This window comes from Falco biarmicus, chromosome 10 (genome assembly GCF_023638135.1).
Source record: "Falco biarmicus isolate bFalBia1 chromosome 10, bFalBia1.pri, whole genome shotgun sequence".
Taxonomy (NCBI): Eukaryota; Metazoa; Chordata; class Aves; order Falconiformes; family Falconidae; genus Falco; species Falco biarmicus.
The window spans coordinates 37,005,758-37,032,417 of NC_079297.1; the positions used below are offsets into that span (position 1 = coordinate 37,005,758).

A 26,660-nucleotide genomic window follows, 5' to 3' on the forward strand; every position below is an offset into this window, starting at 1 on the left:
ATTTTAATGTTAAGAAGAAAACTACATCATTTTTGCAAGCTTTGAAAAATCTAAGCCCTTAATGAACTCTTTAAAAAATAATGTCAGGTACTATGAAAATCTCTTATTTTAAAGTACAAAGAGCAAATTTTTACTTTTAAATTTCTGTTTTCAGTTCATATGCATGTGCATAAAGAGGGGCATATATTTGTTTAAAGACCTTTCAGATTATTTTGTCTTTATGTACATTTTGGGATACGTGTATATGTAGATGTTGCATCCAGCTACCACAAGATCATTTGGATGGTTTAGCAGTGAATGACTCAAAAATCCTTAGAGGTGGGGTTTTTTTAATAATTTTTGGAAAAAAAAATTATGTAAGTGAAGAAACATATTCTACAGGACTTGGAGGTGGGGAAATAAAATACTCAGAAAACCCACAAGACAACCAAAAGCTGCATTTCTAGAGTGACCGGGTATAAAAGTTGTGCATGGCTGAATATGTGGAAACTTGATAGCTTTTTTTTTTTATCCTGTGGAAATGAAACTGGGAAAGGTGAGTGGAGGTTTGCTTCCACATAGGAATAGGTTACACGGACACCTCTTTTTACTGTGAAACTTATGCAAACCTAGCATAGGTCAGATAAAATCCTGCATTTTTATAGCTGCCTTGGATGGTGGGGAAGGTCAGCATCACAAAGGTGTGTTGTGCTCCCAGGCTGAACCACAGCTCCTTACACTGCACGGTGTTGCGTTGGGGAAGCCTTTGCTGCAGGCTGTTACAGTTATTGTCTGGATGGAGATGCCCTTTCGCCCCGCTCACCTCCCTCACTTTTCCCACAGGCTGCGAGAACACCACCGTGCTGCAATTAAGGTGATTCGTAGGATGCAGTATTTTGTGGCAAAGAAAAAATTTCAGGTGAGTTGTGAAGAGAAAGCCCTTTTCTGAAATAAACCCTTTTATTCTCCTGGTTCATTGTTTCTTTCAGAAGCTTAAGAGAGCCTGACACAATTCATTTCAGTAATGGTGAGCTAGACCTGCTGTTCTCCCCCTCCTTCAATAGGGCTGTTCAGCAGCAGGTTAGTCAACTGTGGATGCACTGGAAACAGGCTAAACTTCTGAAATGCAGCCTGAATTAAAATGTTATTTTCTGCTAATGGACTTGACCCTTAACCCTCTGTTATCGCTGTCTCTTTCTTGCAGTGCAAACATTCTCGTATGTCTCCATTAATTCTGAGCTATATGTTACTGTCATGCTGAGTCAGTAGGATTAGAGATTAAAATGCTACCTCAGCCTTGTTTCTGTCTCTTACATGATGATAATGCAAGTCCTGATAAGAAGCCGGGCTGGAAATTTGCTAGCCTGTTCCAAGGTTTCTCCTTCCTTTTCCCTCCTCCCCCCTACATAGGTAGGAGACGTCCTTCCCAGTTTGTGGAATACTGGCTCTCTTTACTCCTCTAGCCCTCGCTGACACATTTCCTGTGTGCCGCTTCGCTGGATGTGATATTGTGATGCCGTAAGCATTTAACAGTTGCTAATTGACCCTGTTGCCTGCTCTGAATAAAAAAAAATCTGACTGCAAAATTTCTATGAATGAGTTTTCTAAATCCATTTCATTAACCCAGTAAAAACACTAGTCAACAGCCTTCAGCTTGATTTAAACCAGGTAAATACATATATATGTAAGAAATATATTACTTAAAGTTAATTAATAAGGGACAATCTCTAGACAACAGGCTTCACAACTGAAAATGCAAAGAAAGAGAAGGGCTTAGCTGCCCACAGCCGTTTTCATATATGACCTTGCCACTACTACTTACAATAGACTAAAAAGCTTTCCCACCCTTGATCTAGCCCCCCCACACCAAAAGGGAGGGTGTCCTTTTTCCTTCTGATCTGGAGGGTGAAAAATTTAGGATCAAAAAGGTGTTGCTGATGATGACGGTGACTAGCCTTCCAAGAGATGATTGTTTCTCTTAGGTGATGCTTGCTGCTACTTCAAACCCATGATTCTGACTTCTTTTGAAATCTAGCAACACTGCCTGAATTCTTTAGTGACTTTCTCCTTTGAATCTTTTTATTTTTACTAAAATTCATGAGCTAATTTATGGCTAACGTTGCCTGAGCTTTTCAGGAATCAGTTCCAGTTATGTATCATATATTGGGACTGTCAGCATTGAAGTAGAAATCTCCCATGTCTGGGATTTTCTTGGAGAGAGCGCTTTCAGAAAGATTCTGCTGGCACATTTCACCTGTTTTTATTAGACTAAAATTAAGAAAGGCGCAGTGTCTGGACTACTTGAAAATAGTTTTAATAGTCATTTTGTTGAGAAGCTCCTAATGCTTGCTGGCAGCACGCATAACTTGGCGAGGGAGTTGGCCCATTCCAGTGATGTGCCTACTGCTGCTCTGTGAAAAACTGCCCAAGTACGGCCAGTTCCATTAAACTGTAATTTATTCTCATTCTAAAACCTGATTGTGATCCTTTGCTCCATGGTAATTACTGAATCATTACTCTCATAAATTTAGATCATAAAATATTTGCCACGGTATTAACTAAACTGCTTAGAAAAAAGAAATCTGCACACAAGATACCTACCTCCCACGTGGTATTTGTCAAAACCAGATTTGGAAAATGCCTGAATGCTGTGTGCAACATTATCCACCTGGCAAATAAACGGAAGTCCCCTGCGGCAGGTGATTTGATAGAAGCTGGAAAAGCATTTGACTGAATAGAATGGGACTATTCAGTTCGTACTTAAAACTTGTTTGTACTCGGTATCCCAGTTGCTAATCTGGCTTCTCAGTTGTACTCTCACTTTCACATCTGCCAAAGGCCAGGTCCTGGCCATCTACAACATCCCCACAGGGCTGTCCCTCACCCCGCTCTCGCAGCCTGCCCTCCCCAGGCCACCCGTGCTGGCCGCTCCCGCAGAGCTGCCAGGGTCAGTCAGGCTGGGGTGGGACATGTCTCCAGTCACTCCCACGTCCCACAAGTGACAGATGGCCGCTGCTGTCAGCGGCGGAGTCTCCCAGTAGGAACACAGCGGGGATATCTGATCCTTCTCCGTAATTTCTGTACGCAAGGTTATGACCGAGTTTAAAAATTTGGAAAGCACCAAAGGTACGGTTTTCAAAAGCACCTAAGTAACTTAATGCACAAAGTCACCTTGAAATTCAAGCCACAAGGTGCTTTTGAAATTCTCTCCCATAATTAAGAGATAACCGCTGTCATTATTCTTTCCTCAAAAGTATGTTGTAAATCTGCTTTGTTCTATTGTACTCACATAAAATAGTCATAAGAAATTAAAACGTTTAAATGTGTGCCAAGTAATGACTACACAGATTCTAATAACCAGTCCAATGCAATATCTGAAATTAAGGTAAAGCAGAAGATGCATTTTTTTAATGTGTCCTTCAGCATTTAAGAGGTCTGCATAGCTGTTTCACGGTAGCTATTTGCCTTTTAAGCTTTTTGTGTTGATGTGAAATGTATCTTCCTTAAAGAAAATTTAGATTTTTTTTTTCTATAACTATTGGGAAAAAACTCCAAATTTCAGCTGAAATCCATTGGACTATTCATGCTTAAAATTAGCTGGAACACCAAGTAAGGCCAGCACTTAAAAGGACTATTTTTTAGAGATGCCTCTGAAGCATTTTATTATTATTATTTTTTTTCAGAGGGGAAGTAGGAAGAAGGAGAGGAAGAGGAAAATTTTGCAAAATAGGTCCCAGCATGAACCCAGCATGGTTCTTAAACTATACCAGCTGTTTGCAGGATACACCTGTTCGCCTAAATTTGCCTAGATACATTTCTTTAAGAGCTCAACTAATAACAGAGGGTGATGGCACAAGGACAAAAGTCAGTTAGAAAGCAGAACCTTCCTGTTTAAAAAAAAATAAATAAAATAAATAAAGAGAAGCTAAACATGGATACAAAGAAATTTCAAAGGACGTGAAAAGCAGTTCTTTGTGAAGCATCACACTTGGGCGTTATTTCCTCTTTAAAGGAAGGGGAGAAATTTATGCTCTGTTTTAAAGTCCAGGTTTGAATATAGTCCATAAGAACCCAGCATAATATTATAAAGAATTAATACCTTTTTCATGGATGTGTTTATGCTCTTGTGAAGTCTGTAGAACTGTTTCAAATTGAAAAGATCACATTCTGCTAGTAGTCAACACAAGTACTATGCATCACTTAAGGTGAGCGGCCCACAGTTAAGGAAGGATTCTGTAGATTATAGGAAAAACAGTACTTCAAAATTAATGGGTTTTCTAGGCTTTGATCACCCCACCCACCAAAAATGAATTTCATATGGTAGTTATAATTCAGATGTCTTTGGGACAGTCTAACCTTCCAACTGAGTTTCAGGAAGAGAATCACTGTACTTGGTTATTCCATTAGCTGGATTCATGAGTAAATAATCTTTGTCTTCCAACTAGGAAAGTTTCTAAAATTCTTGAGACTTACACACATGGATACAACTGTGATATACATCACGGATCCAGAGACCAGGGATTTGGTCTGAGTTCCTATTGTCATTTTGAATACTTTTTTTTTCCTCTTTCCATGTAAATTCTTCCTGTTGAGTAAATCAGTTTCCTTCTACAATACGTTTTTAACTTGTGCTATGTTTTTCACTATGGCAAATATTCTATACATAGCATAAACTAAAAATACAGGCTGCAGTTCCACTGGTGACGTGAGTAAACTGTTGCCTGGTTTGTTACATTTCACCTGAAAGTCTTGCATTTATAGTCTTATAATTCATCATTTTATGTAATTCATTTGTCATGGTATGAATCACGAATTGTTTGTGTAATCTTTTCTAATCTCTGTACTGGGCTATACCAAACAATGTGGTTCAGTGTCCTGCGCTTCAAAGGGTGTTCTACCCATTTTATTTGACTGTTACCTGGTTACATTTCCCAGAAATTCCCCTTGCACGGGTTCCCCCCTCCCGGGGCTGCCTGCCTGCGCTGGCAGTTCCTGGGGAACAGCAGCAACCATGGGGAATGGTTAATGTTTGGCGTTGGTGTCTGTGCCTTTTGCAAACTTTCGTATACAATGGAGGAAATTTTAACTCATTTAAGAAGATCTTTGCCATGACTATTGCTTAATTAGCAGAGGGACAAAGGTCAAGAAGAGAAGTTAAGGAAAGCTGTGGGGCTGGCTTCTACTTTTGTTCCTTCAATACTCATCTGTTGCGTGCTGCAGGTTCTTTTCCTTTTATAAAAATTAACTTCTTATCAACATCAAGACTATTTTCTCTTGAAAGATTGGCTTTCAATATGAAGTAATTACGAAATAATCAGTACTGATTATTAAATACCTTGTCCTACTCAGAAATTAAGCTTAATTCATAAATTCTATTTACTCCAGGTTTTCAGTTCTTGTTTTAAAGTGGAAGCAGCAGCCCACTAAATGAAAAGCAGGCAGGGACATGTCTGCTCTTTTCACTGTCAGACACCTGCATCAGAGCACGAACACGGCAGGAGCAAGCTGCATCTTTATTCCTACTGAACAGTTTTTCTGAACCTGGAGTTTTCAAGCTGATCTTGCAGATTTCTCTCTTCCTTATTTATGGTACAAAAATAATCCAAGCATTCTCTTTTTTTTAAATATCATTGTCTTTATAATTCCAGCCCATGTCAAAACTTAGGGGTTTATGCCATTATTCAATCACATTTCTTTCTTTGTGGATGTTAGTTGTGATTTACATGTGTGTAAGCAGCCAGGGTGCCTGGGAATTCTCCTGTGTGCTCTTTGGTTAAATTGACGCAATTCCCATTCCTGTTCAGCCTTCCGCTGGAGAACATCTTACATTCACCCCACGTTTGCAGTTGGCTTTGGGGAATCTGGCAGACTGAAATACAGTTTCTTTGATGAAGTGATATTATTAATGACTCCTAAAAGGTGGGAGCTACCTCCCGGACAGGTGCAGGGGACTGCATGAAGGTGCCACAGCCTGGTTTTTATATTGTATCCCGCTTTCCTTTGGCTGAAAAAAGAAAGTATTTGTGGCATGGAATTGAGGAAAACCTGCAGCATGTGAAATAAGATTAAGCAGTGCAGAGATATCTCCTGCTTTTGCAGTACAGGTGACAAAATGCTTTTGAGACCTCAAATGTGGTATAGAATCTGCTATGTTGGAAGCTGCCACTGTAAACTCTTTTCCTTGTTCTCAAAAGACACAAGAAAGGAAAAGTGGTAACTTGATGTTACCAAGGGTTTTACCAGACCTTGAACATGACCTACATAGTATCTATAGACAGCATAGTGAATGAGTTAGAAATATAAAATCATAGAATGATTTGGGTTGGAAGGGACCTTTAAAGACCATCTAGCCCAACCCCCTGCAATGAGCAGGGACATCTTCAGCTAGATCAGGTTGCTCAGAGCCCCGTCCAACCTGACCTCTGATGTTTCCAGGGGTGGGGCATCTACCACATCTCGGGGCAACCTGCGCCGGTGTCTCACCACCCTCATCATAGAACATTTCTTCCTTACATCTCATCTGAATCTACCCTCTGTCGGTTTAAAACCATCACCCCTTGTCCTGTCACTACAGATCCTGCTAAAAAGCCTGTCCTCTTCCTTCTTGTAACCGCCTTCAACTACTGGAAGCTGTTGTAAGGTCTCTCTGGAGCCTTCTCTTCTCCAAGCTGAACCACCCCAACCTTTTCAGCCAGTCTCCATAGCAGAGGAGCTCCAGCCCTCTGAGTATCTCCGTGCCCTCCTCTGGCCCTGCTCCAGCAGGTCCATGCCTGCCCTGTGCTGGGGACCCCAGAGCTGGATGCAGTACTGCAGGGGGGGGTCGAGCCAGTACGGAGTAGAGGTGCAGGAGCACCCCTCTCAGCCTGCTGCCATATCATTTATTGTTACTGTGTCGTTTGGCTGAGTCCCTTAGCATCTTTAAGTAAAAGATTTCTACCAAATCATAAGTTGAGGTGTTCCTGTGCAGTGTAATGTGGGACACTTGCACCCCACTCCTCTCTCCATTATTGTCAGAGCTTCGCTGCTGCCTCTCATATGCGGCTCTGGCACTGGTCGGACTCTAGTTTCTAGATGTAGGATTTAGATATTTTTAATTTGTCATTGTGCTTTGACAAGTTCATTCATTTGCATTCCAGTTAGTCTTGCATTTTATTGGTTAAAATTATGGTTGTCATCTCTCTCTTTAATACTGCCCAGAAGTATTTTCCTTACCAACCGGTCAGACCACGGCTTTCCCATGTGTGAAGTGCAAACGGCAGGCACGGGGCTTTCTTCCTTGTCACTCCTTGCACCAATATTTTCCCAGTATTTCCCAGTAGATTTGAAAGCTCAGCTCATCATTCTTGCAGGGGAGCTCAGTCGCGCACCTTCAGGCAGGACTGCTTTGACCCTCCCATGGGAAAGGCTGTGCGCGGAGCCCCAGCTGTCTCGCTTCTGGCTGAGAGCAATGGCTTCCGCAGGTGAAACACCTCTTCACTGGTCGGCGACCGAGGACCGTGAACCTTATTTCAGAAGAAAATACACTGACCTCAAACTTCTGAGCAAAGTGCCAGATTGGCGCTTTGGCCACAAGTTCTTTCGGCCTCAAGTTCAGTGGATAATCTCTTGAAAGGCAGGTAGACCTGCACAGTAACAAGAAGGTGGATGAAATCAGAACTGCCATAATTATTCCACAAAAAATGTGTTATTGTGGCAACAATTAAAATACCTCCAATGTTTACACAGTGTTATAAAAGGAGTTAAAATAATTTACTGTTTATTCTTGAAAAAGAATCTACATTACCATAGACCATTCCTTGTGGCTTAAAGGCGTGGTGCTTGATTTTTTGTTTTACAGCAAGCCAGAAAGCCCTATGATGTCCGAGATGTTATTGAGCAGTATTCTCAGGGTCACCTCAACCTTATGGTGCGAATCAAGGAGTTACAGAGGAGGTATGTCAATGAAGTTCAGTCTCTGTATCCATAAACACCAGCACAATGATATTTGTAAATAAGCCAGTGACCGAGGGGATCAAAAACTACAGGGTTACAGCTGCCGTACTGGTAGGGCTTTGCCAAGTTACAGGATGTAGAATGGTATTGCAGTAAAGTTTTGTTTTCATGTAGGAAGGAAAAGGCAAATGGCTTAAAAATTTGATGACTAGGACTTAAAATTTTCATTATACTTATGTGTATGGCCTCAGTCCCTGCTAGCTTTGACCGTAAGCAGCTGTATTATACTCACAGAGTGAAATGCTGCTGCCTGCTCTGGTAGAGTTGCAGTGACGAGCAAGCTGAGAGGTGGCAGGTAGAGGCAACAATCAAGCTGGAGAAGAACAGGGAAAAGGGGAAAAACTGCTCTTCATGCCCATCACAAAGGAAAAGTGATGGGCATGATAAAACTTCACACTGGTTAAAGAAGCTAAAGACCAATCTAGGTTTAATCCTATTTTGGTATTTTTTTAATTTCAAGTTATATTTAGCCCAAAGCAACTGCTTCCCTTGCAGTACAAACCAGAACTCTCTGAACTTCACTTTTCTTGTTTGTGAGGAGGCCTCCCCGCTGCAGCTAGGGAAAGTGAAGATGCTGGTTCAAGCTGATGATAAGAACTTAAATTGATTCTTTCTCTTTTATAGGTTGGACCAATCCATAGGGAAGCCATCTCTTTTTATCTCTGTCTCAGGTGCGTTAATAGGAAGGATGTGTCTGAAGTTAGTTGTATGAAGATAAAATTAATGGAAAACACTTGTTAAAATACTTTTTATTTTGTTGCCAAATTTTTAAACAATGCCGACTAGTTGTGGTCTGAAGTTTAGGCATCCATGATAATATTTAGTCATCAACACCTTCAAAGTAGGGTTGTTCTTATTTAGATATTTAAAGCACCTACTTTCACTGAAGTTCTCAAAATGTTGGCTCTGATTTCTCCGAGATACACCACATTTTCAGTAAAATGGTGTGCTCTGATTACAACGTTCCTGTGAAATCAGTAATATTCACACAGAGCTTCAAAAGCTTTGAAAAGAAACTGGAAAAGGAGCACAAATTACTAAGTTTGTTTGTGACAAGTTCGGCTAATGAACACTCTGTTAATGTCATCTTGAAACTCATGTTTCTATATAGTTTATAGGGGGGAAAATGACAAAAAGTTACCAAATGCGTTGTTCAGGCTGGCTGTAGAGGCAATTAAAACATTAACTACATTAGGAATGGTTTTGTCCTCCCAGGTTAAAGCACAATACTAAGGTTGGAAGTGCCTTAAACCTAAGGGCTATTAAAAGCCATGGTGGGGGCTAACACTATAAAAAGAAACAAAAAGCTACTTTTAAGGAATAGAATTATGGCAAAGGTGTTCAGTTACGCTATGTTGGTGGGCTGGTTAAACACACCCTGTTGTGGCTCGCTGCTATTTTTTTATACTACCGTATATTAATTTGAAAATGTTTGTTGTTCCACAGAAAAAAGCAAAGATCGAGGGAATAACACGGTTGGTGCTCGGCTAAACAGAGTGGAGGACAAGGTAAGCCTCAGTTAGGCTGGTGAGCAAGGACGTGGTCTGTGATCGAACAGTGCTTGTTTCATAGGATGTGGGGTGAAACTCAGCTTAAAATAGAGTTGAATGCTTGACTTTTCCAGGTGTCGGAGTGTAATTTTTGTGACAGATTGCATTTTTGATTCATTCTTGTCATTCTAACAGAATAAGAAAAAAACAGACTTAATTGATTTCAGTGTCTTTTGGGACTCACTTGAGGTTTGATTTTTAATTGTATATATTACACATGTCTCAATGCTCTACTTCTTTCCTCCACCATAGATAAAAGGCTCTGTTCCCTTAATACCTCGGTATGTTATGGTCCCTAAGATTTCCCTTTGATCATTGCTCTGTTGTTTATATAAGTCCACCTACAATTCCTTAGAGGGAGCGATAGCAAACCTTGCTCTGTCCTGGTTTTCATTCCTTATGACAAATGGAGTTTCTCCTTTCAAGTGACGTGAAGCCAGAAAAAAAAAAAATCAGGCTTGTTCTAGAATCAAAAATTAACAGTTTAAGTGCTTTGTAACCCTTTATTTCAATGCTGGCTGTGCTTGAAGATAGATGACAGGTAGAGGCTATGTCACTGTTAAGAAATAGAGGTTTGCCTCTGTTGGTATTAAGGAAGGACAGGAAGAGTTAAGGAAAGGTTTGAATCCTTCACTGATGTCCTATAATGTGAAAGAATTTCTGTACCTTAGGATTGTTTCACTTGTGTATCTAAACTGTTCATTTGGTATTAAGGGGTGAAAATTTTTCTTGAGGGAAGGAGCTTTTAGAGTGTTTCTTCCACAACTGGAAGTATGTGATAAGCCCATGAAGGATTTGTTCTGAAGAAATATCCAGCAAATACTCAGCAAACCGGGAGAGGAGTGAGCAGCACATCCCAAGGGATGCTGGTGAAGCACCTGCCCCGTGTTGATTCACCTGTGGCATGTCTGTTCCTTACACCTGGTACTCCTTACATACTTAAGATAGAACGATAGTAATCAAACTGTTCTTCAATCTGTTGGAAGTAAACGGCTTTTTAGAGGGAACGGGTGCTTTTTGGTATGTGGGGTAGCACGCAGAAAGGGTGAAGCAGGAGGCAGGTGGGTGCCCTGCACTTTGCTGGAAGCAGCAGCACTGTGCAGTACCCACCCAGCCATACGTATACATGGAAGCCCTTTCCAGAACGTTTGGATTACATTTATTTATTTTCTCTCTGTAATGTCAACTGAAAGTGTGGAACACTAGAAAATGTCTTGTGGCTTGTGACAAAGAGCAATGACTTTTCAGTTTGGACAAATAATTCTCAAATGACAGCTAAAACAGCTTCTCAGAGCTATTTGTAAACTCTCCAGCAAGCCTGGGAAAGCTTTGGTGCTGTACTGGCTCAGAGATAAGCCGTTTTGGGGTTATTAATTACCCTTTTTACATCCTTACAAATAAGTACACCGTGAATTTATAGTGACTGTTGTTTTATGTCTTGTAATGGGACTGTAAAACACTCCCTGTTTAATTTTAGTATAGCTGGGTTAAATTTTAGCCTTGTTTTAAGTACAGACCCGTTTTTCTTTGCAGTTGCATGAGGTCATCTGTGGTTTCAGAGTTGTATGTTATCTGCTGTATACAGCTAGTCCTATCTGCAGGAATTTTATCTGAAAGTAGCTGAAAGGCTAAAAATAGAGAATTTCGGTTGGACTCAGCAAGCAGTGGTATACATGACAACAACTGGCAACACTGAAATCACATTTTTTCTGCAGCTGCAGATGGTGGCCAAAGCTAGTTTGGGGGGGGGGGGTGTTGCCCTCGGAGATCGGGCTTCTCTTTTCCATAAAGAACACAGTGCACGCTGTGCTTTCAACCTACAGTTAAAGCCTTCCTGAGCTGAGCACTGTATAAAGGATGTCTATATTAGCTGGTTTTTAAGGTGACTACATATTTCAAACAGTTACATCCCGTTTGGTTTGTGAATTAGTTTTGAATCTTGGGACTTCTGAAGGAGAGACTTTCAGTGCTGCAGGCTAGTGTTAGCATCTAACCACTTTCTGCACATTTGAAAAATCTCCTTTAAGGCATTTTAAAATGAGCCGTAGCCTTCTGAGATTATTTGGACACTCCTGCTACAGCAAGAAATTACACGGCACTTCCCAAGCCACAAGAATAAGCTGAGTTCCATTGGGTCTTTCTCAATGACTGTTCACATGCTCCTTGCAGCAGGAGGCTGATGTACAGAAGTCTGTGTTAAAGCAGAAAGAGGAGAAACCCTGAACTTTCATTTTTTTAAACTTTAGGGTGCTTCTGCTTATGGTCAGCACAGGGTCTGGTACTTGCACATCAGTGGGGCAGAATCCAGTTTTATGTGTATTCCTATAGGCTTTTGTGGAGGTGGATTTTTAACTCGAGAAGCATTTACAAATGAAGATAGTTCTGTCTTCAAGAGTATTTAGCAGTGTTTCTGGGAAATCATGTCACTCTTGCAAAGTTTTTGTACTTGTGGCACAAGCAAACATACTCTGGAGGCATGTGTATGGCTGTCAGCACAGAGAGGGTAGCATGTGAGAGGGACATTTGAAAAATAGAATGCTTAGAGTCAAACAGCAGTGTAGTAGCAGGAATTATGATACTTTATGGCACAAATCTGAATTTCCGAGTATTAAAATCAGCAAAAAATTGTCTTTTCTTCTTTTAAATTTAGAAACATGTTCATTTGAGGGAGAGAGGCCCGTAAAGTCTGATCATCTTGTGTGCTGAGTGAAACTTTGACCTTGTAATATATACAGTTTGTGATAATATAACCAAAGATTGTTTCCTAATGTGTGAAAGCGAGGGGCATGAATCACACTTGCAGGAACCTTCCTACAGATTCCTCCCCATAGAATTTTGTAATTTTGGCAAGCAACTGAAAAGGGGGTTTTGCAACTAATGTAACAAGAAACTGCACAACCTTTGTAAGAGAAACCATAATCCAACCTATAATGGCAGCATGTCTTGACTGTGCCATTATTCTTGCTTATGAAGGTGAGGGCAGCAAATACTGTGCCCTTCTGGTTTCCATCGGGGTGTGCCCGGCAGCTCCATGCAGAACAAGCCCGCAGTGCCCTCAAGAACTTCTGGAGGCTATACCTCCTCTTTTCACCACTTTAATTTTAGCTTGGCCATAAATGACTGCACTGTTAGCATTTTAGAATAAATTAATCTGTCATTTTTCAACCTTTTGCCGACTGTTAATTTTGATGTAACTGGCACAGCTTGCACTTTTCAGGTGATCAGCCAGGCTTACTGCTTGGCAACCCTAAGATAATTTGGCCTTAAATATGGGTACCGCACAAAATCATCTAGAGTACACAGCAAGGGCTAAAGCTGGCAGCCCCTGGCCTCTCGACAGGCTGTTGTGTCTCCATGGCATACAGCCCCCGATGTCAGGAGGTCCTACCTGTGCACCTCCCAGAGCAGAGTAACAGAACCTAAATTTCCAATAAAATGTTACAAACCATTCTGAGCAGTAAACGTTATGCTCTGTTCTCTGCTAAGTTCTTTTAAGAATAGGACTTAACCTTCTGCAATCATTTGGATGCTTTAAAATTTGCCTTTTAAGAATAGTTACAGCAATCCAAAGCAATTTTCTAGGTGTCCTTTCTGTATACTCAGAACTCTTCCTGTAGCCGACAGTAAGGACAGTATTAATACCAGTATTGCCAAGGTCACAACTACAAATTATATAATAGTCTTTTTCAGTCATATGGAACTGTTGCAGAGATTCAAATGGAGATTTCTGTTTATACAGAACATACGTAGTAGTAAGATATATGGCACCTTTTAGTGTGAATCCACCAGTCCTGCAAGACAATGCAACCTCCTTTCCAAGCGTATGCAGGTTTGATGTGCTGACCGAGACTAACCCAAAGAGCAACAGGCAGAACTTCCAACATGCAGCGCAGCACTCAGCAGAGAATCATTTCACTTTTTCAGATTCACTTTAAAGGCAGATAGCACCACTTGTTTAAACCAATTAAAACCAAATCTGTCATGTGAAAGCGTGTGCCCTAAAATAGATGCTACTGTGTGGCTTGGGTTGCCTACTGAGAATCTGAACTGATCTTGGAAAACAAAACTGAAAGTTCTCTTCTTTGCACGGCTCTACCGAGTTCTGGTTATGGTGATCTGGTTTTCTGTCTTGCATCTACAATGTCCTTGATGGATTGTTAAATGCATTGATCCCATGCTCAGGAAAACTGTAAGGATATGGTAGATATTTGGTACAATTTTCACCATGAGTGCTGAGTACGGAACTTTTCAAAGTGAATTGCAAAGGCTTTATTTGAGGTGGCTTTCAAAAAGTGGTGGAGACCTGTACGTTACAACATTATATACGTGGTATGACATTTTCTTCTAGCTAAATAATTTTCTGCAATTGTTTCACCATAGCATTTATTCTATCCATTACGTGTATTAGTTTGGCTCCACTTTGGCTGGAGCGCTGTTAAATACAGTCCAGATGAATGGAATGGCCACTGATAAGTCTAGGTCCAGTTTCCGATTTTACTCTTGCCCTTTCCTGCTCTTGTTTTCTAATCAACTAATAGTTCCCCATTACAAAAGGTTTCATATCTAACTTATTTCTCTTGTTGATTTGCTGAAAAATATATGAACTTGAGTTACATGTTGCAGAGGAATTTCCCTGTAATGTTAATAAAATTGCTCTTTTACTGTGTCACAAGGTAAACTTTAATCATGCCATTTCTAATAATGAACTCCCAGCCCATCCAAGGCAATAAAGTTTTGGGACGTGCTCCAGAGACTGTTAAAGGTGGTAGGAGTCTTTCCTTTGCCCTGGCAGGCTGTGAAGCAGGCCTTTTGATAAAAATTTACAGTAGCCTTGATGTGCCAACCTTTCAGTCTTCCTTCATCAGGACTGGCAGCAGCACTGAGCCTTATCGAGGCTGTATGCCTTTGGGAGGATGTTTTTCTTTCAGTGGTTGTGATACAGTTTTGCTCTGTAACACGGATGTGTTAGTTACCTGACAGCATTGCTGTCATAAGTAGAAGTATAGATCTGTACATATATGTGTCTCATTACTGGATACTCCGTATTTACAATCCTAGGAGCATACCTTAGGCAGTTTAACATTTTGATTGGGAAAGTATTCTCACCTACCTCCTCCTGCATTCACAAATACCAGGTGTCATGTTGACAGCTTGTTCACCTAAAAGAATTCTTCCTGTGTGGCCAGTCTTCCAATTTTATGTGTAATACCTGCATTATCTAACACACGATCAAACCTCGGTGGGTTTTTTTGTCTATTTGTAAAGGTGTTCCGTAGCCTGTGGGAACAGCCACTGTGCGTCCTGGTGTAACGTAGCAATTAGCGCAAACTTGAACAAAGCCCTTGGCTGGTGATGGCCTTCCTACACTTCAGTTTGCCATGGACAGGAACATTTTTGCCATTATTTTTAATTGGATACTGATGCTGAAAAATTGATGGTAAAAGACTGACAGACAACCATCTGACTTTCTGGTCGGTGCTGGAAAGCACGGTTAGAGCCAGGAGTCACCAGCTGCAAGAGACTGCTTCAGAAAGTGTCCGGCATGGAAATTCTCAGCACTAGGCAGCTCAGGTATTGAAAATTAGCAGTTCTGCAATAGGTGTGTGAGGATTTTCCTTCCTGATACCTAGAAAAGTAACCAAAAACCATGGGTTTGGATGGAAATTTTAAAAGATATGCAAAATCAATAAAAATCAAAAGATTCACCGCCAGGCAGTTACTCATCTGTGTAGTTCTTGCAGTAATGCAGAAGTAGTAACCTAGAGGATGTGGAGGAATATTAAGCAGCATATGGAAGATTGAGTATCCCTGTTAATTTAATCCTTAGTCTTTTGCCAGATGCTAAAGTACAAGCATACGGAAGCAATTTCGGTGCTGAACTGTGTGATGGAGGATGCCCGTTTTCTATAAATTGGACTATAGCTAAGCACGTCCTTTACCAGTCCAGATCCTTAGGCAGCCCCACAGTTTTAATAGCTTTTCTCTCACTGATCTGATAATACCTCAGTGGGTAAACAACGAAAACCTGCAGATTTCCATTTCCAGTACCCTACACTTCCCATCTCCCCAGATACAGTAAAATTATCAGGAGTCATGGTAAAAATGAAAGCAAAAAATATTTATTTGTAGGATTCACTGCTGCCAGCAGCTTTGGTAGCCAAATAGAACCAAACTGAGAGAGATGCTGGGGAAAGTTAAGAAGAAGGGCTCACGTGAGGACTATTAAACAAGACGACTGTGTGTAAACTCCAGTTCAGCAAGTACTTTCTAAAGCAGCCAGCATGAGTTGGTAAAAAAAAAAAGGAAAAGCATGATTTTATGTATATGTACTTTCTCACACTCCTCTTTTAAGACTCTGCTACAAGCCTTGTACCAAAGCAAGATAACTGGGGTAGATAAACTTTAGTTTTGTTGAGTATCGCCCTTTCAACGCTGGGCTGTTGTGCGTGGCTGGCCGTGGCCCTGTACAGCCCGGCGCAGCGGCCCCGGGGGGCGCAGGGGGGCTGCAGGCAGACCCCATGGCTCCCGCCAGGCCACTCGCAAGGGGCTGCGCAGCACCGCACCCCGGGCTGTCAGGTGTGGGTGCCTTTACTTGCAGCCACTCGTGAACACTGATTTCATCTGTTTGAAGACCATCAGAGCCTATAGCAGCGCAAATGAAAAATAGTCAATTTTTGTGTTAGTTTTGAAATGGTTTAATATCCACGGTGTTAAGTACTATCTGTAACCTGCAGGAAACTATCTAGGTGCAGGAGCTTAGGTATAGTTTCAGACCTGGCCTGCAGGGCAGTGTTACAAGCTGTTGTGATGGTGTGCAGTCTGTTTCTGAAGTGTCAGCTCTTGGACCAGAGGAAAATTGATTACATCAAAAAAACAAATCTAGCATTGAATAAAATACAGCCACAGATGGTGAGGATACTGCAGCTCATTAGCTTATTTACAGAAGATGAGAGTATACGCTTCCTCAGCACTGTGAAATAATGTTAAGCCAGATAAATCATTATCCTGGTTGTAGAGAAGAGTGACTGGAGGTAATTCAGGCTAGCATGTGGTTGCTGTGCAGGTATTCAAAAGCAATGGCTAGTTAAGCTCCGGTTATTTGGTTGCACGCAGTCATCTGTGATGCTTCTCTACATATTTTTCAAAAAAGTAAAAAGGCAGAAGTGACATACTAAAGAGAAGGCTTCCTGTTGAAGGGAGTTCCTATAGATTTTACCCCAAATTTATAGCACTTCTAGATGCAGCCAGTAGTTGGGAAGAATGATGCTGAAGGTAGAGTGTAAACATTTACGAATACAAAAAGATTTGGGGTTTTTAAGTATATATATATATAAAATATAATATTTATAAAGAAAAAAATCAATGAGATTTTTTATATATATATAATATTTTCCCTGTTTGAGATCTGATTAATAACTTTTTAATTCTTAACACTGGCAACAGTGCGTGCTTGTGATCTGCATACCTGTCTACTTGCTTATTAAGAGCAGAAATCCCAGAGGAATTTTAGATAACATGCAATATATCCTATAAAATCTAGGAATTTGAGGGGGGAAATGGAGGAATTAAATAATGTGTTACCAGTTGATAATCTTTCAAGCAGTCTTCAGATTAGTTGCTGGTTTGGGAATCAGCTGTTTGTGGTTTCATTTGAGCAGATATGTAAGTGGATGTAAGTTTTGCAAATTGAGATGACTCAATCTTTTATTAAATCACATAAAACCTGTTTTGCCTGGCATTCAAAGATAAATCCAAGCAAGATTTGAAATGTAGCCTTCATCATTCTGGTCCATAGACTGAATTCCATCTGACGTGAAATGAAAATGCATGGTGGATATTCCGAGAGAGAACGTGGAACAGTTGCATGAACTAAATATCCTGTAGAGCTGTAGAGTGGATCAGAGAAAAAGGGTTTAAGTGAATAATATGTGTGCACAGTGTGCTATGAAAGGCTTTTATTTTTCTTTCTTATAGGTTAACGGAAAAGAAATTACCACAAGTTCATCAATGCGCTTTTTTTTTTTCCTCTGTGTGTTGCACATGAACGACCAAAAAAAGTTCTAATGTAAATGGTGAATTCTGGTTTTTATACACTAGGATGAACCTTTACTGAAGTTAGATGCATCGCAGTTGAAATCATTCCTTGTCAAAGAACTGTTTTTAGAGTGATCTCACTGGAATGAAAATATTTTATTTTCATTTGCAGTTGAGTATCAGGGAGGGAAAGTGCATGGAGTTGAAACGACACTATTCAGGCTGCAGTCTTTTCACGCTGGAATCTCTTCAGCTCTTGGAAAAGAATCAGTGTAAAAGAAGATATACTCCCTTTCTTACGCAAAGTCCATACCTTCTGTCATCCTATCTGCTCCCCTTCCTCCCCCCACAAATAAAAATTGCAAAACAGAGATGATCCAGTGCTGCTTAGAGTGCGGGAACAGAAAGAGGAGAAGGAGCTTTTGCTGCCCTCTCCTACTTAGCACTGTGCGAGTCAGAGGGAAGATAAGAAGAAAAATAGGTAGTCATTAAAAGCAGAATATGAACACTTGGTTTAAAGTATTGCTACCCCTCCTAGAGCTCAGGAAACCAAGATGGCACATACAGTTTCCTCAAATCCATCTCTGTTCCTGCATCCTACCCACTGGGGCTGTGACCAAACCACAATTCATCTTTCAATAAGAAAATCAAGGTTTGCATTACTTCTATACAAAGCTAGAGCAAATATGATTACGATGACTTTTTACACCTCTTTGAAGTATCCCGCTGTTCCTGCAGCTGGCATGGGGCTGCCCCACAAGTTCTTTCCCTAGCCCTGAGCAGCCACCGCGCAGCGGGCAGCTCCAGCAGGCAGAATGCGGCCACCCCTGTACGTGCTGGGGGTGGGCTGGGGACCCACCTGCCTTTGGGGTGGGTCTGTGCTGTGGCTGCTTCGTGGCACTGTCATAGCACGAGAGCTCCTGCTCTGACAGATTAAACATGCAAAATGCAGAAAGGAAGGCCAGAAGCAAATATTTCCCTCTTTTCCAGCTAAGGTTGTGGGAAGTGACTGGCTCGAGGTATCGCAGTGGCACCTGTGGCACAGCCAGGAACTGAACTTAAGCCATGCCTGGGACTCCGCCGCAAATCAGCGTTCCTTTTTGTTACTGTGTTTAAAAGCCTCTCTAGTTTTGAATAGTTATATTGGCCAGTGCAGCGTTCAACATAATCGTAGCCCATTAATACTAAAACCATCCAGTACTTGAGAACAGCATATATGAACACATAAACCACAGCAACCTGGCCAACATAAATGTACCAAGGCTACTTCAGACTGTAGATTTTAAATCATCTGGAAATGAAACTATTCACTAACCATTTTGCAGCCCAGGAACCTAGGTGCGGAGAGGACTGAGCATACTTACATGACACAGAAACTGTCCTCCGTATAGATATAGATAATGTATAGATAATGACATCTGTATAGATGTAATGTGTAAAGCTAAACAAATGGTATTAAATGTTTTATTTGCACACTCAAGCAGGGAGAAATATTCAAGTGAGTTCAAACATTCATGGAAGTTTCTTTTTTAAAAGCATTGGATCCAGCGTTGCTCAACATTGACCCTTCTGCGACATCTGTTAATCTTGGGTTTATTTCGATTTCTTTCTCTTTTTTAGACAGACGACTCCACTTAAATCAACACTTGGTTTCCATTAGACAGATAGAAGGTGATTCACTTAGTAACATGTGCATCTTTATCTAGTTAAGTCCTAATAGCCTTAATATATCAAGGCAGATGGTGTGATTAACAGCACTAAAGGCTTGTCAGACACTTCACCTAATAAATACTGCTCTTTGTCCAGCCGTAGAAAAAGAGTGAATAAATACATTGTGTTTCCAACCTTAAAATGTGTACAGCCTTATAAATACTCTAAAATTATCCCTATTAAAAATATGTATGTTGACAATAGAAGTTAAATCTACATTTATTTCTGTGTTTGTGCATGTCTGACAATTCCAGTGTGGGTTGGCTCTTTGCCCTTCCCAGGCCGTCCTTTTTCTGGTTTATCATTTCATGATGGAGCCACCATTCGCATGTGATTTTCCTCCTGTTCACTTGAGCTTTGCGCAGTTTGATTCTCTGACGGTTCTTTGTCTCTGGTTGTCATAGCTTATCTGTCCCAGGGCAGTTGGGTATGTGAGTATTAGCTGTGCTGCTCTAGTTGATGTTGGCAACAAAGACGTCTGACTTGGCTTGATTACCATGTATGATAATCCTGCCAAATGCGGCAGTCAAAACAAAAACCCCAAGAGTAAAATATACTCAAAATGTCAGCTTGAATGGAGATGGGGTTCCTGCTTCATCGTAGCTGAAGTCTGCTGGAAACTTTCCAGTTGTACCACCAGTGTCTGTGATTGCACACTGTGGTCATCAGGGGACTGAAGGGAGCCCTAATCCTGCTGCTCCCAACTTCCTAGAGGGTTTCGGCTAGAGACGTTTTACCAAAGAACAGCTTAGAAGGTAAATGGGCAACGATAATTTTTGCTACTTCTCAAAAAGAGACTGGCTGAGCCGTAATCATGGATCCTCTACCTCTTCGTGCTAAGTAAGGGAGCTTTGGCCATGATTTGAAGTCAAATAATCAGTCCCACAGGGGTGTTGCCATAAACTCTGGGCACAATTTCAGTAGCAGAAGCGGCTGGGGAATAAGGCAGTGCCATTTCACTGATGCGAAGGAGCAGTGGTTTCTGCTGTAGCACAAACTTCCTACCCTTCCACCTAACACAGTGCATTGCAGGCGCGCTGGCCTGGGGCTGGAGATCCATCCGGCAGCATTTGGGTGGCACCACATCCCCACGTACCTCGTAGTAGCTTGGGCATGAGGCTTTGCAAAGCTCTGGCTGTCCCTGGTTGGAGCGCGGGCAGCGCTGGTTCAGCGACCTTTGCAGCACACTTTTGATTGTAGCTGATTGCCACCATGCTCACGATGAATGGGTCATTCATAGGCTGCTCCAAAACAGTGGTTGGCAAATCTGGGTTTGAATCTCTGTGCAGAGGAATTTCTGAATCTCATGGAAGCTAGAAAAAAAAAGCATCAGAAAGTAATTCCTTTTGCATAGAGAAAGGGGAGGAGGAGAAGTTAACAGTGCTACATTGACAAGGAAGAGGGCAGCGATTCCTACAAGCAAGGTCACCTTCCTTTTGTATTGTGTGTCCAGGCAGGTAGGGTACATACTGGTCACACTCAGAAATGCTTTCTTTTCAGGTGGAGAAGTGTAGGAACAGTACCAGTACTTCAGCCAGCAAAGCATCCAGGAGGCTTGGGAGAACATGGAATGCGTCCATTTAAGTGACAGCTAGGTATCTTTTTTAAACGATCTGAGAAAGCTAACACAAATTGAAGGTGGTATGAAGGTAAGGGCAGAGACTGGTTTAATTAGAGGTTTAATTAAGGGCAAAATTGTATTAGCTAAGCTCAGCTGGCAATTATTGGGCAATAACTCATGGAACAGGGATCTTCTCTCCTTCTTGTATTGTTTCTATATCCTCCTTTGGCTGCTGAACAGCTCTCCCTCGCACGAGGCTGAGGGAGCTGGGGCTAGAGCATGGCTCCCCACTGTGCTAGTAAGTACTTGTCTTGAATCCTGTGACATCTATGAACTTGCAGCAGCTTGAACCTTACTTCTAACCAGGATCCCAGAGCAGCTGGAGGGCATTTAAAAAAAAAAAGCAATAAAAAAACAACAGTGCCAACAAATAAAAATTCCTTTCCAGTTTCAAAAAAATTGTTCGGTAAGGTCTCAGAGCACATCCAAAAGCTCCTTGGGTGTTGTCCTGATTCGCAGCAATACAGAGGGTAGAAGATAATACTGGAAGCATGCAAGAGGTCTCTCTCTGGCAAGACACTGTGTGTGCACATACATACAGACTCGTGTTTTACTCTAGCAAGCCTTGAGCTCAGAGAACAGCTTTTCTGAGCCCTGTTTTAAACCCAAAAGAAGCAGAAGTCCTTTTACAATGCAAACCCCCATTTTCTTCTGCTTTACTGTAGAAAATCCCCCTCTCTGTTGAAACTGAGAAGTTTGCACTCCATAGTAAATAATAATGAGGATTATTGTAAAAGACGCAGGTTACTTCCACCCTCCTCCTAAGCTTGCTTTCATTTCATCGTAGCTTTGTTTTGTACTGAAATGAAGCTGCAAGATAGACACACTGAACAGAAATCAAAGTCATGCTTTCATTGCGGTCCTGAAGCTAATTGACTGGCTTGCTGCTACAGGCATTTGCAGGCACCTTGTCCTATAGTACAGTAGTGTTATGACTTTGGAGGCCCGGCTATTTTAAATCATAATGGTGACACAGCATGCATGCTTTCTTTCAAAAAAGCCTGGGCAAGCCATGCTGAGCTGATTTTCTTGGCACACTGTGTACCTACAATTTTGTCTTATATTTTGTAATGTAGGTATCTGGGCATAGAATCAAAAAAACTCCACTTAATATGACTTTTTTTAAAAGAAAAAGAAAAACACACCAACAAACACATTCTTTGCTTTTAGATTCATATTCTTCTAACAGCTATAGATGTTTAAGAACAAAGAAAGTTACTGGCAAAAAAAAAAAAGAAAACAAAACATTATGATTGTGGGGGATGTTTTCAGGGGGGTTTGGCAAGGCTGTCCAGGTGTTTTGTTAGTGAATTTTCTACCATGATTTGGTCCTCTGCTAGCATTGCTTACAGTGACGGGGTTACTCCGGACAGCTAGAAATAAGTGCTAACCTTTCGTGACAAACCTAGAAAGCCCTGCATGCGCTGTCGCAGTGGTCAGCTGAACTGGCTTGCTCCAGAACTGTCGGATGGCTGCGGTTTGGTCCGTGTCAATTGCACCTGTTCGTGCTGCTAAAGGATGTCAAGACACAATAGGATGATGCAGTTCTGTTGCTCCGTGTTTCATCTCCCAATAGCCTGGCGTTCAGAGGTGGTGGCAGACACTGTGGGTGCTCAGCATCATTTTAAAAATCAGCCCCTACTTCTCCTCATTGCCTGTGCCCAGTTGGAGACACAGCTGCTTTTCACACCAAGGACAGAAGAGCTAAACCCAGCCTTGCTAATCTCTATGAAAACAGAAAAAGTAAAGTGCAACAAGGCTCTCAAATGGTCTGTAATCTGGGATAATGGTGTAATTAACCTTATGATAATAGCCTGAAATGGGAAAGCATGGATAGCTGTGTCAGGCTCCATTCAAGTACAAAGAGGAGACCCAACTTCAGCTGGAAAGTAAGAGGGACCTTTCTGTCCCTGTACCCTCAGGGACGAGGCTGAGGAAGATTCTCTCCTGCTAATACGCTTTGCTTTCCCAGTATAGGTACAGGAAACTGCCCAAGCTTCAATATAAAGGAAAAAAAGCAGATGAGGGGGAGTTGACTAATGAGATATTATTTGCATATTTTTGCTAGAGTTCCATCATTGTAGCATCGGAGTATTACAAATGGAACTTTCCGTGTGTGCATTTTTTGGTCATCCCTAGCTATTTCCTAGGCATCGATAATCCTCTACGCTAACACAGGACATTGAAAGAGATTGCTGTGCTCAAAACTTTCCATGTTTTCTCTGTGATTTTTTTTTATCTCTCCACTGAGAGAAGAAGGCCTTTCCCCACAGTGGGGAACAGTACATTGCATCCTCTTGTTGTCATCTTCCTTTTCACCCTAGATTTGTCCATTCTTATGACTACTGGTGGCGATGCTTTCCCTAAGTGTTCAGATTTGACTGCTTCTGTCAAAGGCTTGCTGATGTTATCCTTGTTTACCAGAGGCAAGAAGAAGAGGATTGCTTGGCTTTGGTTCATGGTAGTCTGTAGACTTAAAGCCCTTCCAAAAGTGTGTTCTGTGTCAGACAAGAGGATTTGGTTTCAGAAAATTAGTCTCTGTAGCTAGTTGTAGGGAGGCAGATTGGTTAAAGTTTACAACCTCTTTTTGTTTAGCCTCTGGAACAGTGCCATGGAGTCTCAGGTTTCCTGTATAAAGAGTGATCTGTGTTCGGTCGGGAGGTAACCAGGCAAGGTACATGGAGGCTGCGGGGTGAATGGCTCTTTCAACAATGAAATCGGTTTGGGGTCTTTAAGGTCCCAGCAGTGCCTTGTGTCAAGACAGTGTTGAGCAGGCAAAATTACTAAAAACTTCAGGGGGGCAAAATAACCACCCTTAAACAAAACAAAACAAAACTTCAGAAAATACTAAACAGGAAGAAATTTCCTGCAAATCTGATGATCCTTACAAAGTTTCTTGGCTCTCGGGCAATCAGAAGAGGTAAGGGCTACCCACATCTTCATTTCCTTCCCAGTGAGTCCTGTTTACTTTGCCTGTTCACATGCCTATGCATGGGGAATGGTATCTCATGCAAAATACCTTGATGCATTGTTGTTCTGGGAGCAAACTTACTGACGTGCCTTGACTCTCAGGATTAAGGATCCTACAGTTATACTCTGAGGATTAAGGATCCTACAGTTATTCCTGCAGAGAGGATTCACCTTGCTCCCATCTTCCTGAAACTGAAGGTGTACAATTACTGAATCACATTCCTGTGTTACTCCAGGGTACATAAGCTTTGCCTCAGGCAGAACAAAAGACAGGAAAAAAAGAAATATGCTCTTAGAAATACTGCATTCAAGTAACAACTCATAGTTGCACTGGGAGACATGCAGTAGTGAAGCTCTGTGGTTTTGTAATCTCGTTTTCCTGATTTCATCAGATTAGTGAGGAAATGAATCTCGCATTTTGTTTGCTCATTTATCTGTTGGTGCATTGTAGCCTTTCAGTAGGTTTCCAGTTGCATGCTATTTGATTCTTTCTTTGCAGTAATTTACAGAATAAGTTCCATCGGGAAGAAAATAAAATGCTAGGCATCTGATTTTGGCATCTTTCCCCACGGTTTGGAGGAGTTTGTCTCTATGTGTGTAAGCTCATCCTTGAATATCAGAAATCTGCCAGCACAGTTGTCTAAACTTTGCTATTTGTAGTACGTATCTTAAAAATATTTGAAAACTTGACGTTTCACTGTACCTGAGCACCATACATCCCTTCCACTGTCAGTTGCTACTCAGAAAGCAACACCAAATTAACAATGGTTTATTTAGCAAACTCGTGAAAGACCCAGAATGTTTGGACTGTTTGCGGGACCTTGATTTTGGTAAAACTATGAAGCCAAAGTCTGGATTTCATGCAATTCTAGACACATGGAACTGTAGCACTAACATCCCTTTCTAGGCAGCTGAGAAAGACTTCATCCTCAAGACAGCTTCTGCAGGGTAGGAGGGCTGACCCCTCGCCTGCTGCGATGTGCGGTGCTGAGCTGCAATTGCCAGGTGCCTTTGTGAGGTCCTGGCAACCTCTTGCTTTTGCTCACCTTACAGGTTGGTGCGCTCTAAGCTGGATTTTTGCAGGGATATCCGTAGATCGCAGGTCTTGCAATGAAACCTTTCCAGAAGTAAGCATTTCTTGTGCTCCCTTTGCCTCAATTCCTGGTTCTCTAGAAGTACATCTGCTACGGAGGTGCTCGAGGTCTTTAAAGAAATGGGCTGGAGAAGTGCTAACCATCGGGGTAAGAGCATTGTGTTTGTCCTGACATTGGCTGGTGCCTGGTTTGTTTTGACTGTTATAGAATACTAATTATTTTTTGTTCTCTGCTTAAGCTAAGCAACAAATAGGTATAAAGCCTAGTTCACTAATTGTGCAAGGTGATGCCAAGCAGCATCAAATAGTCCCCTTTTGGCAACAATGGGCTGTTGTTCAGTATCCTCGCGCAGGTTAACCGCAGAGCTGCTCCCGAGAATCCTTCTGATTTATGGTAACATTGCTGGCAGCAACCGAAAGCTCTCTAGCAGCGCTTTCCACAGTGCTGTGTCAGCAGTTTCTTACATACACACACACACACACACACGCACACTCTTAATATACATATTTATAGCAGAGAATTCTGACCCAGTTCTAGTATTCATCCTGTTTTTCTTTGCACTTGCGATACTTAGTCAGCGATAATGTCTCCACCTACATCTCTGGTTGCAAGTTTAGTGTCTGTACCAATTACAAAACTGCGCTAGCCAGAACAGTCCTGGGAAATTAATCGTATTGATCTTGTGTTGCAAGTGCCTTGCTAGGAGGAATTCCCTGGGAGGGGAAGAGGCAAGTAATTGAATTTCTGGGATGGTATCATTGTCTCAATAAAGCACATAAAATGTTATCAAAGCAGCAGCTCTGAATTCACAGACTAAATAATTATAATACAATTAAAAATATAATTTGTCATCCAAACAGTGTTTCTGCTGTTTGAAGGATATGTCTTTTTTAAATTGGAAAAAAAAAAAAAAAAAAAAAAAGCCTTGCATCTAGATATAGCAGAATTTGCATTAAAATATTTGTATCCTGTAGTATCATTTTTGATACCCTCTTTCTACCTTTCCGTCCATCCCCCAGGAATTAAAAGAGTTCTGCCCTGCCTTGACTGCATATGGTTTGTGCTTCATCTATTTCTTATTCCTGTTCTCTTGTGGGGCAAAAATCCAGATAAAAACCACACAAATGCAGAACTCATGAGATACGTATCTTCCGCCTCTAGCTGAAGGGGTTTGGGTTTAGGTTTTTTTCTGACTACTTTTGTTAGGTCCCCCACCCTTTGGTTTGTCCAGATCACGCTACAATTTCATCTGTTCTGAGGCAGCAGCATCACGTAATGCCTGAGCTACAGCTGTCAGGCCAGTGCTGAGTATGGACTGCATAGCAATTTCTAGAGGGCAGCCTGCTGGCTGTCCGCTCAGGATCTGGGCATTCGCATAGTTCTGGCTTTTACTCTTTTCTTTGAGCTTGAGAATGCATAAATAACAAGATGTCAAAGCATATACACTGCTTTTTTTATTCTTATTATATTGATATTTTATTGTTTCTTGTAAGCAGTCGGTGCAGAGCCGCAGGGTCAATGATAAAGGCCGACCAGCCGGAGGGATAAATGCACATGATCACAAGTGGGATGGAAAGCATTGGTGAGGCCTCCCTGCTAGTGAGAGATGTATGAGAATACCCGGACTATACCATGTTTAGGTCCAGTTTCTTCCTCTGAGTGCAAGTTCCATGGTATATTACATGCAGGCACCACAGACCTGACTTTTTC

At 41.5% G+C, this 26,660-nt stretch overlaps 1 protein-coding gene across 2 annotated transcripts in view; it reads left to right on the forward strand.

The window, feature by feature from the left end:
• The window catches only part of KCNQ1 (potassium voltage-gated channel subfamily Q member 1), a 362,823-nt gene that overhangs the window by 245,419 nt on the left and 90,744 nt on the right, over nt 1–26,660 (forward strand). For both annotated transcript variants that reach the window (XM_056354505.1, XM_056354506.1), the window contains 4 exons: nt 823–898; nt 7,817–7,911; nt 8,596–8,642; nt 9,418–9,479. In XM_056354505.1, the coding sequence (XP_056210480.1) occupies nt 823–898; nt 7,817–7,911; nt 8,596–8,642; nt 9,418–9,479 (280 nt within the window). The remainder of the gene's footprint in view (nt 1–822; nt 899–7,816; nt 7,912–8,595; nt 8,643–9,417; nt 9,480–26,660) is intronic.